At 39.8% G+C, this 13,866-nt stretch overlaps 1 protein-coding gene across 4 annotated transcripts; it reads left to right on the forward strand.

The window, feature by feature from the left end:
- Nucleotides 1–1,667: 1,667 nt before the first annotated feature.
- Nucleotides 1,668–10,204, forward strand: LOC308407198 (myosin light polypeptide 6; the record flags this gene model as incomplete). 4 transcript variants are annotated; one of them, XM_080898723.1, is made up of 7 exons in its annotated part: nucleotides 4,771–4,879; nucleotides 5,283–5,310; nucleotides 7,389–7,532; nucleotides 7,635–7,808; nucleotides 8,025–8,102; nucleotides 8,593–8,627; nucleotides 9,704–10,204. In XM_080898723.1, 6 exons carry the CDS (start codon nucleotides 4,877–4,879, stop codon nucleotides 8,619–8,621), a joined length of 456 nt encoding a protein of 151 aa, XP_080754849.1. In that variant the 3' UTR covers nucleotides 8,622–8,627; nucleotides 9,704–10,204. The 4 variants fall into 4 exon arrangements, with proteins under 4 accessions (XP_080754846.1, XP_080754847.1, XP_080754849.1 ...); XM_080898720.1 differs by lacking the exons at nucleotides 4,771–4,879; nucleotides 8,593–8,627 and adding an exon at nucleotides 1,668–1,838; XM_080898721.1 differs by lacking the exons at nucleotides 4,771–4,879; nucleotides 5,283–5,310; nucleotides 8,593–8,627 and adding exons at nucleotides 1,668–1,838; nucleotides 5,560–5,587.
- Between the last annotated feature and the right edge of the window lie 3,662 nt (nucleotides 10,205–13,866).

Consider the following 13,866-nt stretch of genomic DNA (forward strand, 5'->3'; position numbering starts at 1 on the left):
GCTCTACTGGTGGGCCGTGAAGGTACTGCAGGGCAGCCGCAGGAGGTCGTTTACATCGGGTTTACTTATTTGTTTCTCAACTGAAATTCTTAATTCTCTCAAGATTGAAATTTAAATTTGAATAGATAGTAGTGTATTACGATAAAAGGCCACATCTTTTACATTTTTATGCAACTTTATTCCGTGGGAAAAACTTATAATGTGCACTTAAATGTGGTGAATCAAATAATAATCATTTGGTTTAATTGTATAAGTAAAATTTTGGGGGGTTGGTTCCAAAAATCAAATCCTAAAATCTTTTTCAAATCAGCTTCCGTAATTTTTTTAAAATGACAATGAAATAGTTTCATTTTAAGAAGAAACTGAACTAATGAAACCACAGATCTCGTTTTGATCCTAAACACACTCATATCTTGTTATTTAGGGGGGGGGGAAACTTAATCTGAAAACAAAGCTGTTGACTGAAAATAAGCCTCAACCAATAAATCATCAGCAGATGATTAATTGATGAAAACACAGAAAACACAAAGGAAATAAATTAAAACATTTCTGCTTGTGTGATGATCAGAGCTGTGATTAAAGGGTTGTCTTGACTACTGAACATTGTCACATTTCAAACTGGACCATGGTGGTCTGAGGTTTGATGATGGCTTGCTATAACACTTTACTATAGAGGCTTACACATACAGTAGTGCATGTAATATTATAGGAGTTACAACCACAACATCAGAATGTAAAAATAAAGCTACTTCTAGCTGATTCTTTGTCACAATGGGAAGCAAGTTGTATGTTGCATGTTTGATTTAGGAGTGCTTTTAGATATTCTTTAATGTTATTTTATAGGCAGAGTCTGCACTAGAAAACTGTTTTTGGACACGAGACAAGGTATTTACACTTAAAAATAGATACAACTAAGTGAATATTATTGTGAATTAACCCCAAATGTATATTAAAATGAAAAGATAGAATAAATTTAGCAACCTCGAGTGATCCGTAGCATAAAATTAGAATGAATGTTACAATCTTGGGCAGCACAGCGGTACAATGATACAGCCAGAAGGGGACCTGCCAGCTGGGGCCTTTCTTTGTAAAGTTTACATCTTCTCGCTGTACCTGCGTGAATTTCCTGCAGGAACTCCAGAATCCAAAGACAATGCTGTGGCTGTGAATGTGTGTGTCTTCCTGTGCTGGACCCGTGATACACTGGTGATCTTATGCACTTGTCAGAATTCACTGAACTATGCATATTCTAGACTCTTGGTTCAGGAAATGTAAGCTTTTTAATGCTTTGCATCTGTTTCTAGGCATTTATAGCACAAACTAGCACCCAATCCTCTCTCTCTTCTCTCCCTCTCACACACACACACTCTTCTGACCCAAATAAATGAAGTCAGAGGAGGATGGTGATTTCTATATTTGGCCCTTCTTTATTTTACACCCTCACTTTCATCTCCACTCCTCCTACGCTTTGCTTCACTAATTCACCTCTGCCTCATCCACCTGCCAGTCCCTGAGCATCATCAGCATCATAAATCTGATCTCCTCCCCCCTCTCCTCAACAGGATACACCCAACTTACTTCATAGCTTGAAATTTTTTCTCTCAGCGCCATACTGGCTGCTAGTGCAGAGATCTGACACTCAGTGTAACTCTACCAGGACATCAGGAATGTCTCCAAAAAGAGAACCCTCCATTAAGAAGTCTCCCTCATCAGTGACCCAACCCAGACTCGGTCCTCCGTATCCCTGCATGCCTTCAGCTCCTGCAACTCCAAAACCGGAGCAAAAGCCTAGGATGCTCCGTCCCTCTGATTCACCTTTTGATCCCAGTACTTTGGAGGTGAGTGGGTCGTCTGCAGTACATATTTTTGTAACAGAGCTTATGTGGGGCATTCATAAAGTATGACTAAAGTATGAGTCGCATCTAGCCAGTCTAGTTTTACACCCAGTATGTCATTAATGCCTCTTAGAAAACAGATTAAAGCTCAGTGAAAGATACATAATAGTGGTCTCTTATGAAATTTATTCCAAATAATATCTCTAATTATTTGCAAAGTAGCTTCTTTTAATTGTGCAGCTAATTAAAAAGACCAAGAGAGAATCTAAGTTAATCAAAGAAATGGGACAGTAACAGCAGCACTGGTTGTCAGTCAGTGAGTGGCCCCCTTAGAGACAGTTTCCTGTCACAGCATGTGCTATTTCTGTCATCAGAAGGATAATTCAAATTCGTTGCCTGTATCTCAAAACCCACACAAGAGTGATTTCTACAAAAAGAAAGTTAAGACCATTGAAATTCAAAGTGAGCAAACTCTTATTTTTTTTCTAGATAAAGTAATGAGATTAAAACAAAAGAATAGACCTTCTCATACTTCTCTGATGTTTTGCAGTTATTGTATCCAAAGATCTTTAAACATTTACTTCATAGCTTACCCTCAAAAGTTAAATAAGGCAATAAGTTCTTCTGTCAAAAGATCATGAGATCATTTAGAAAGTGACATTATTTTACTTTGCATTAATTTCATTGTTCACAATTATCTGCATCCACTATTCTGGCACAGTGGCATACACTCACTGAGCACTTTATTGATTTATTATTTGCTAATGTGTAATCAGCAAGCACATGGCAGCAACTAAAGGCATTTAGGCTTATAGACATCGTCAGCACAACCTGCTGAATTTCAAGGTGATTAGTATTAGTATATAGACTTTTAATGTGCTTTGAGGCAATAGGATGGCAAGACTGGTTGTTACCCAAACCTTTGTTACAACCGAGGCACGTAGAACAGCATCTCTGAATGCAAAAGCTATGGAACCCTGATGTAGATCACCACAGCAGCAGAAGACCGCTCCTACCAGAGAAGAACAGGGAACTGAGGTTACCATTCACACAGGCTCACCAACATTGGATAACACAAGATTGGAAAAACTACACCTGGTATGATGAGTCTTGATTTCTGCCTCAACATTTGAACAGTAAGGGTCAGAATAACGTGAAAGCACTGATCCGTCCTGCTTTGTAGCAACAGTTCAGGCTGCTGGTGGTGGTGGTATAATGGTGTGGGGGATATTTTCTTGGCAATCTGGATCCCACAGCCTACCTGAGTATTACAGATGATCATGCCTTTATTTAGGGTATCCATCTTCTGATGGCTGATTCCAACAGAATAACACACTATATCACAAAGCTCAGAACATCTCAGACAGTGATGACATGACATGGCAGTGAGTTTACTGCACTCAAATGGCCTCCACTGTCACCAGATATCATTCTAACAGAGTACCTTTGGTAAGTAGCAAAATGGAAAATTTGCATCATGGATGTGAAGCTGATAAATTTCCAGCAAATGCCTGCTGACGTGTCAAAATGAGGAATGTTTCCAGCACATTTCTGAATTTATGTCACAAAGAATTAAGGCTGCTCTGAAGAAAAAGGAGGGTCTAACCCAGGACTTGTAAGATGTATCAAATAAAGCGGCCAGTGAGTGTATACCAGCTGCAGTGTGTGTTTAACACTACACTTTAACTGTCAGCTGTAAAATACCCAGCCACCAGTTGTGTCCTTCTGGCATTACAAGATTAATGTTAAAAAGGTTTGCATGTGTTAAACAAATATAAACCAGTATTGCAGCAGGATGTTTGAATACTTTTGAATGTCATTGCTTTATGGGGATTTTAGTCCTTTCAGGGGCGCGCTGATATAAAAACCTCAGTGGATATAGGAATTTAGTTAACCTCGACCACTTGTTAAAAACATTTGAATCAAAATCATGTGGGCTTGTAATGTTAAAAGGTTAAAAGCAGGAATAGGCAATCATTCTTAATTTAAAAAAATGTATTTATATGTGCAGTAATATAGCTTAGCTTGGTTTGTGCCCCAGCTTTTGCTGCCATCCTCATATGCTTTAAGTGTTGCCACTGCATGCACTGTTTTATAGAGTGAGACTGCCCCATTTAGCTGGTGAGGATATGTGGGCCATGTTAAGTTACCCACTTCACAGACATGACAAGAAGCCTGGCCGCCATCTAGGAAATAAAAAAAGGTCTTTGGCCTATAAAGTGATATGACATCAGTCCATGATCTTACTATACTCAAAAAATCCATCTTTCCTGGATGGCCAGACACCCACAACACTAATGCAGGTCCCTTAGCTCAATCACGCAAGTGTTTTTTGTTATATAACATCCTTAAAATAATTTCTTTTAAAAGGGGTCTAGTGGCTCATTGATTAATGATCGACTTAAATAATTAACTCCTTTAAGTTTAATCTCAGCCAAAAATTCATTTCCAATTCTATGCTCATGCAAGATGTTGATCCTGTAAAAATTTGCAGAGTAGATAGCTGAAACAAGGTTTGTCCAACTTCACAGTGCATGCGGGACAGAGGGCTTGCCACAAAATATGGCTTGAAGAAAATATGGCTTAAACACAGCCTGCAAACCCAGCAGCAGACATCATTACATCATTACATCATCACAATAGCATCATTCTTCCTAATCTGAAAATCAAATTTTAAAAAAAATCTATATTTTAATTAATGGACATTTGTGAATAACGTTACCATAACCATAAAGGAAAGGACAGGCCGACCATCATAATCCACTTTTAGCCTAAAATCAGGTTTAAGGCCTAAGCCGTTTATTCCATTTACTTGTCACCTTAATCATAAAACGAAGGCTCCATATCCATGTATTGTAAATCACATACCATACCTTCAGCTTTGTTTCTATATATGGAGCGCGGCAGCTGCCGAGACGTCAGTTCCTGCGTCCTGTGCGTGATGACGTACGCCTGCTTGGTTTTTCTCACCCCACCTTCCACTCGACCCGTCACATTCTTTGGTTTGCCGTCGTCTCGGACACACCTTAGCCGACACAGCCATGGTGGGTTTTTTCCCCTCATTCACATCTTAGCATTACCGCAGTTGTTATGCAGTTAGATATTATTTTCAGTCTTTTAACAAAATGGCCGAACTTTGCAGAGATGTTAAGATGAACTTGAATATCCGAATTGGACCGCTGGGCGCAAGCGGAAGTGCAACTTTAGATAAGCTAGCACTAGCTTGAATGGCGGATAAAGTTAACAATTATACGACTTGTCGACTAATGTAATGACTGGGTTTAGGTTAAGCATTAGTGAATGTGGTAACGGTGGGAAATGTTATCTGCAAGTTCAGGCAATCTAAATAACTGTAAAGTATTTCACAGATCCTTTGATGTAAACGCGAGCGAGCTTTGCACAGCTTTAAGGAACCATTTTCATGTAGCCTAATTTCTTTTTAAACAGTCTGACTTCTCAGAAGATCAAATCCTCGGTGAGTCTTGCTTTTGTGTTGTGGCATGTCCATCGTATTTCTCCTGTTTGGTGTTCTTTCACTCGTGCTTTTTCCAGATGACACTTTGCCCTGTACCTCCACTATCATCCTGCTCTAAGTCCTCCGTCCGCCACAGCAGCAGTAGCAGTCGTGGCCTTAGACCTAAGTTTTCCTTCTGTTTCTCCTTTTTTATATTTTCGTACTGTTTCATCACTTTTTTTCCACTTGCAACTGCTTGTCCTTTTCCAGATTGAATTTAACCTGGATCAGATTCATGGTAAGTCATTGTAAAGGGGACGCCTTACACTAAACTGATGGCCATCTCGGAGTGTTTTAGGGTGTGATCTGCATGTCGGTTGTGGAGCCAAGTCTGTCGTAAATGTGTACGATAGCCGCTTTGCACTGGTGTTTGGTACGTCAAAGTCAGCCATAGTTGCACATAATGTTGTACTACTCACCGGCCTTGATGTGTGTTGCAGTTTTATTTTGGTTTATTTTATTTTGAAAGAAGTTTTGAAAAGCCAATCATGGCCAGAGTCCATATTTGCTCTCACAAGTCTTGTTCTGTTAGAGCGCAGGCTTTCCCGCTTTTGTCAGTGTACCATAAACTTTGCCTGCTATCTTCCAAATAGCTCATCTCCACTCTGCCCATTTTTGGTGCTGGATAAAGTGGTGGATGGGTTTTTTTCCTAGGGCTGGTTTGTTTAATCATAGCTGACATAATAGGCCAGAGCTACTCTCACTCTCCTCCTCCTTCTCTCCACTCCTCTAATAACCAAATATGGTGCTGGGAAAAGTGCTCGCAGGCGAGAAAGGAAGAGAGACATTCCTCAGAACAGGGGGAAAAAAAACTACACAACAGTGCCTACGCCTTTTTTTTTTTTGTTTGTTTGTTTGTTTTGGGGGGGGGGGGGGGGACTTTTTTTTTTCTATAACATTAGAAACTGCCTGCTGTTGTGTAATCATGCTCCGTGTCTCCCTGATTGCTGGAGCTTAGGCAAGCATTTATTTCACTGTTTGACACTAGAATGGCTGATTTTTAGATCATTGACAGTTGATAAAGCTGACTCCACTTGAGCAGCAACAAAGATGCTCAATACTTTTTAATGTAAAGGCTTAAGAAGGTTTAGATGCCTCAGAGGTTTATTAACTGTTCATTAGTAGTATACAATATTAATATGTGGAGTTGCCAAACAGTGATGGTGTTAAATGAAGCTCCTCCGATCATTGGCAAGAAAATGCTACCTCCAAGACTATTGTGCTAGATGGCCTTTTGTGTCTGATCAAAGCTAAAAGGGTGTCCAAAAGTTATTAGAGGTTGTTAGAGGTGATACTAGATCAGCATGAAGCTTAACTGAAACTGTTATTCGATTAACATTTTTGCAGCGGTTGGCTGAATTGAGTTTTTGTTGCATTTGTTTTCTAGTAAAATTACTAAGCACGTCACTGCCTGTTAGAGAGATTTGCCTGCTTTTGATGCCTTGTATTAATACAGGTTTGAGTCTTTTTAACCTTTGTTTAAGAATGAACACAACTTGTGAAATAGTTTAGGTGGGAAATGCACAAACCCTTAACATGCAGGCATTAACTGCAGTAAATCGACTGTAACTGTAGTAAAGAGTTTTTGAGGAAGTGATGGTTGCAGTATCATCAGATGGTGTGCAGATGGTGTTTTGTTTTTTTGTTGGTTTTTTTTGTTGTTTTTTTACTTTGCACCACACTTTACCAAAGATTCATTTGTGTAAAGTGTAAGTTTTCGCAATATGATCAGTTATCTTAGCGAGACTGGCTAACATTTTCATGCGTTGAGTGTCATACAAAAGCTGGGCAGGTTTGTCAGTTCGGTGCTTTGCATCCTGTCTGTTTTGCCAGATAACTTGTAAGTTTATAATTTAGTCTTAATCAGGATCTTTCTTTAGTCTGCTTGTTCTCTTGTTCTTTTCCAATCCGTTGCTTTTCTGCTTTCATTTCCAGTTCATTTCCTATCTCTTTATCATTTCTGCTCATACTCATGAACATCTCGTCTTAAATAATTCATGTTCATACTTTAATTTATCACGTGTCTGTGTGTCCTGCAGAGTTTAAGGAGGCATTCCTGCTGTTCGACAGGACAGGAGATGGGAAGATCAGCTACAGCCAGTGTGGAGATGTCATGCGGGCCCTGGGGCAAAATCCGGTTAACGCCGAGGTGCTCAAAGTCCTGGGCAACCCCAAGTCTGAGGGTGAGGGAACAAGATTGAACGTACTGGGTGTTACATACAGCAGTGACAAAAGGGAATCTTCTCTGACACAGGCCTGCCTTATTTATTTTTACTTTTTTGCAGAGATGAACACCAAAATGCTCGACTTCGAGCAGTTCCTGCCCATGTTCCAGGCCATTGCTAAGAATAAAGATCAGGGGACGATGGAGGATTTCGTGGAGGGACTCCGTGTCTTTGACAAGGAGGGCAACGGCACAGTAATGGGAGCAGAACTACGTCATGTCCTCACCACGTTAGGCAAGCTATATTGTTATCATTTCTTAATAGCTATTCAAATGGAAATGTAGGACTCTGTTGGGATCACACTACTTACATTGATTTCAAGTTCCAGAAGCGTATTGTTCCTGAAATTGGTATACAAATTGATATCCAGGGAATTGCAAATGTATTTTTATCTTTCCAACATTTTAATTTGTAAGTTTTAAATTACTTCTGTTATGTTCCATTTATCAGGTGAGAAAATGACAGAGGAGGAAGTAGAGACGCTCTTGGCAGGACACGAAGATGCAAATGGGTGCATCAATTACGAAGGTGAGAGCTGATGATATAAAAGGTCAAGATGGGATGCTGGCTACAATTAAGCTAATGCAACAGGATGTCATCATCTCAACTCATCTCAAAATTCATGCATGGCATTCATTGTGTGTAGGCTATGCTGACTTCAGTTATTGTGCATTTTCTGAAAAGTCAATTGAATGTAGCTTAAAGTTATGTATGTGTGAGTTTGGCGTTCATTTCACTGAGCCTTTTGAAAGGGGTAAAAGTAAAGTGTCACATAGACATAAATGTGCTATTAAACATATCAAGTGTTCATATGGATCTGAAGGAATGCAAACGTTCCTGTGCTTCAGCGTAAACGTAACCCTGCAAAATTCCTTCCTGTGACCCTTCAGGGGGCTCCGTATCATTCATGTTGGCGTCTTCTAATACCTGTTCTTACCTCTTCTGTTTAATGGACTTCTGTAAGAGGCTCTGTTTAAATGTCAGCGTCTGACAGTGTGTTAATGTTCTTCTTCCACAGCGTTTGTTCGTCACATCATGTCAGGCTGAGGGCCGGTACGGGCATTGTATACCATTGGATAGCACCTCCAGGCTTTCCTGCTTTTAGTTTCCAGATAATCCAGCTGCATTAGGCCATCCTAACGCTAGTCAGCTTTAGTTGCGCTGTTTGTATTGGTAAATTGGGACAGTGCGCTGTTGCTAAGTAGATTTGACCCATAGATGTATGTGGGAAAGCCTGGTGGTCTTCCTCGTTTCTACTTGAGGCTCTGACCCATGTGTAGCCTCCTGCTCTTCTGTCCCTCTCTCTCCTGCAGCCCTCTGTCTTGGCCCCTGGCCTGCAGCATGGCCCTCTGCATGTGTCTATGACTCCCCCCTATATTTATGGGGATATGGTGGACACACAGGGAAGAGACTGGTCTCATTCAGGAAAAGCCCGGTGGCCATGAAGCGAAGGCATTCGAACTGACTGGTGTGGTGGTGTGGTTATGTTGCAGCTCTTCTAATCTCGTTTGCATGTCACTGGTGCTATTAAACAGGCCTTTACTATACTGGTGTCAGAGGTACTGGTCTTTTCACAGATGCAACACACATATAAGATGTACCTTTTCAGATAGTCATGTTTTACATTTTTAGATGGTATAGTCACCAGCTTTGGGAGAGTGGACCAGTCCCTTTTTCTACTAACAAGAGAATCGCAATGAGTCGCTCCTGTGCTGACTGTTTCTTTCCTCTGTATTACTGGAAACTGAATTTGTAGCTGGCCGTCTCTCAACTGGACTGTAGCTCCCTTGACCTTCTTCGCTTTTCTCTTCTTCTCAGCTAGAGGAAAGCATACAACGAGGATGGCTTCTCTAACCAGCTCTTTTTGGATCTTAGATTGCCAGTTGCTTTGGCTCAATAGGAGGTTGAGGTGATTTCACCTCTTTCTCTCATCCCTGCCTCTTCAACCCTTCTTTTGCTCTGGGCGAGCAGAATGTGGAGAGATCTGCCTCCAAATGCAGCATCTCCCACCCAGGCTCAGCAAAGCCGGATGAGGAGGGGACATTACCTCCACATGCTGTAGTTGGAGGGGGTCTCTATAAAAACTGATACCATGAAACTCACACTTCTCTTTTATTTCTCCTTTACAGAACTGGTCAGAATGGTTATGAGCGGGTGAAGACGAAGAGCAACCCACTTTTTTCTCTTTTTTTTTTTTTTTTTCATGTACCCCCTTTTTCCATTTAGCTTCTTTCCATGAGTTATTACTCCATCTTTAATTTAAGAAGTGCCTTTACATTCCTCACAAAAGATCCAGGTTTTGCTTCCAGGCCTTTTCACCTGTGTGACCAACTTTTATTCATTTTGGTTTATATTACCTGCAGCAGCATTTCATCATGTAAGAAAACATAAATCATTATGCAATAACTTCTGATTATTATAATTTTTTTAGATAAGACCTTTAAAATACATATACTGTCACCAACCTGCTGTGTCATTGCTAAGACTTGCTACGGCTGAATAAAAGTGTTTCTGACTGTACGGTAAACCAGTGTATTTAAAGTCATACTAAGGCAGAAAAAAAGATTTCTGTGTTTAGAATTCAAACAGATTTTGTTGCTGCATTTAAATAAATGTTTTCTGAGAACCCATGTGGTTGTTTTGTTTGATTTAGTATGATACAGTGAAAGATATTTTGCTGTATTGATCTTCTTTATTTGTGGGGGGGTTTCTGCTGACACAAGAGGGCAGTATTACTGCTGATATCTGTCTTGCTTGAGCCTTCAGTGCAGAAAGCTGCTCTATTCTGCTCCCTTATTCACATGGGGGCACCACAGCGTATAGCTGCACACATTCAATTTTGATTTTTACACCAGATGCCCTTCCTGGTGCAATCCCCAAGGGATTTTTGTATCCCAGAATCGAACCAATGATCTTTCACTTCTTAAGCAAATGTGTAAACAACTACACTTGCATTGGTTGACTGTCAGAATTTACGGTTTATACCAAAGACATGCCTTCAAAAGCCCTTTTTGCTGACTTGAGCCAAATTAGAATTATTGTACAGGAGTTTGTTTCCGGTGACACTAGTTTCTAATGTAGGATCTCATCTGTTTGCAGCAGCTGTTTAGAAACATTAAAAGTTTTGTTTTTTATAATTCTTCTGGCCATGCTGTAAATTTTCAGAGAAATGAGGAAATGACAAAGCACAGACATGAGCAGTAGAGGGCTGTTTGGTGGCTTCCTGACCTTTTCTTCACTTTCCTCACAAGCAGCCACAACTATTTCCCCTCATTAGACACTACAGCTATTGGAGTGTGGAGCTCGTGTGTGTGGGGTAAGGTTCAGGAGGGTGTCATAGTCCAGTGCTGAATAGGTTGTCCACTAATTACTCGGTGTGTGTGTATGTGTGTGGTCGATGGAAGTCAAGGCTATTGATTATTTTAATCCTCCTATTTGTGAGTCTGTGATCCTCGTGGCTCTGCATTCGACAGGGGAATCACTAATGGGCCTCAGCACAGCCTGTCTCAGACCTCTCCCCGTCCAATTAACTTTCAACTGGAATCTGCCAGGAGAGAGAGCCGGGGGCTGGGCCCAGGCGCGGTGCGGCTACATCCTCCTTTTTCTGCTCAGGAGCAACAGATTCACCAAATCCTTTACATCTAGACTGTCTTCAGCTCTCTACTGTAATTAGATACTTCACTTTCAGCCAGTGATCTAAGAAAAATTCAAGATGCGTTCTCTTCAACATGGAGATGATGTCTCCTTCTTACTGGTTTAAAAAGTGATGAAGTGCCTACTCTAAAAAGCTACTGGTCCTGAATGTGGGGAAATTATTCACAGAAACAAGATTTGGGAATTTGTGTGCAAACTTTATTTTTACAGCACATTTGGGCCTTCTTGTGAACTTTAAAAACATTTTGTGCAATGCACCAATAATTATGCATCATCTGAAATATTGCCCACCTTTTTTAATCTTGATCATTTCATGTGTAATATCAGACTTTATTGATTATTAATAAACATAAAGGTGGTTAGTAGTTTGCACAGATTTTTGTGGTGAAATTAAAAGCTACTGATCCACTTAGATAACTTTTAAAAAAGCCCTGGAATCCCAATTACTTTAATTCTTTATGTGATTAAAAAGAGATCGCATATTCTTTTTAATATGATTTTGGTGCTTGTAGGTAAGAAAAAACACCAGGGCTGAGATTTTCAGTCTTTCAATCAATAGACAGAAAATTCCAAAACTAATCACTCGAGTAATTTCTGAGGCAAAAATGCACTAGTTCCAGCTTTTCAAATTTGAGCGTGCATTGCTGCTGGACAAAAATAAGACATGAAATGATGCGTCTTTAGGAAATTTCGATGGGTTTCAATGTTTTTTTTCTTGGGTTGAGAATATAAACAGTAATGAAAATAACCGTGAGTTTGATTTATCAAATATTTGAGGTGAATGAGTGAGGGAATTTGGTAAACATGTTTACAATAGCATTGTACCTTAATTATAAATAATGTGTCCTGATATTTCATGATAGTCTCACATAAAGAGACCAAAGGGTATAAGTGTGTGGGACTGGCATTGCTTATTTTGCATGGACTCAAATATTGTTTGCATAATAAAATTATTATCTTCCTTACAGGGACAAAAATCTAGTGTCCAAAATGTAAATAATTAAGTTTTACACTTAAAGGTTAAGGTTTGGGTTAGGTGAGGAACAGAGTGTCTGTGTGAGAGAGTGAGATTTGGAGGGAGGAAGGGAAAGAGAGAACGAAAGAGCCGAGTATGACATCCATAAAATTAGGGCTGGGTATCGTCACTGATTTCTAGAATCGATTCAATTCCGATTCACAAGGCCCCGAATCGATTCGATCCACGATTCGATTTAATTCGATTCGATTTAAATCTGGGAAATTTTGACAGTCAGAAATATTATAATTCAGATCAGAACATTTACATATTTTTGTATCAATAAAAAGGAAGCTGACACACGCAAGACTTTATCACAGGTGTGAGCATCACAGCAGAGGCCTTTGTGTCAAAGTAGCTGAGGATAAAACACAGAAAAACATGAAGGTGATTTTCCTGGCCTGGGATTTTATAAAAATATTCTGCAGTACATCAAAAATGAAAGAAAACCATTAATCAACATATGAACATCACCTCTGAAGTTACAGCGGTTTTATTACAGACACAGCGTTTTGCATTTTGAATAATTTTAAAAAGTTTAAATTTGTTCAGTATTGAACAGCAGAAATGAGGTTTTCTTTTCGGAAGAATGTAAAAGGGAAAAAACAGCGGCCGACAGCCTGTAAACAACAGTAGACTTGTGCGTAACAAGCAAGCGAATAATGAAGAAAGGGAAACTGTTCTTGAAGTACAGAGAGAGAGCTGTGCATCGCAGTGGAAGCAAAACAGTAAAAGTCTGAGTGAATTCATGACGATGTTTATGTGAAGCGTTTGGATCTTCTTTTGCTGCTGGTTCGGTCAATATTGTTTGGAGAGAGATCAAACTAACAGCTTTAGAATCGGCGCATAAAGGGCGTGAACACAAAGCGCAGACCCGCCGACAGATCAGAGTCAGCGAGCTGTCGGCTTTCAGCCCCGACTGTGAGAAAAGCGACATCTAACTGATTCTGATCCGCGGGTCCCGCTGTGTGTTTAAGTCTTTGTGCAGAATCCGTGTTCCTGCTCTCATTTACTGTCTTAACTGTTTGGTGGTTCTTGAAATTTTGTGAGATGTCACCAGAGATTCTGGCATTTTGGGCAAAATAAATTTATATTAAAAAATCGATTCAGGATTTTAATGAATCGATTTTACGTTATCCAAGCCAGAATCGATTTTAATCGATGAATCGATTATAAGAACCCACCCCTACATAAAATCACTGAGCTGCAAGAAGTAAATTCAGATTTCAGCCAATATTTGCAAAGACAACAGTTGTATATTTTCGTTAATGGTGAGCTTTGTGTCAAAAGCATAATAGATAATTGTCAAGACCAGTTTGGCTTGTTTGCACAGCTGATTCTACATTTAAATGTATACATTACCTGCATGTAGTGGAGCCTTTTATAAGCTGAGGTCAATATTGTCAAATATTTGTTTGTGTCTTAGTGTCTTAACATATATTGGAAATCCACACTGAAGCAGGCTGCCATTTCGATTTTGACTATAGGTCCACGGAGTCATGTCATCTACTCAATTCAAGTCAGTCCAGCTGGTCAATTCAAATAAAAATAAAAAGGTCGTGTGTGTGTTTATGAGTGTAGGTGCCTATATTTAGCACTGACCTTCACCATGCCAAAACAACA

This window comes from Rhamphochromis sp. 'chilingali' (assembly GCF_963969265.1).
Source record: "Rhamphochromis sp. 'chilingali' genome assembly, chromosome: 12".
Classification (NCBI taxonomy): Eukaryota; Metazoa; Chordata; class Actinopteri; order Cichliformes; family Cichlidae; genus Rhamphochromis; species Rhamphochromis sp. 'chilingali'.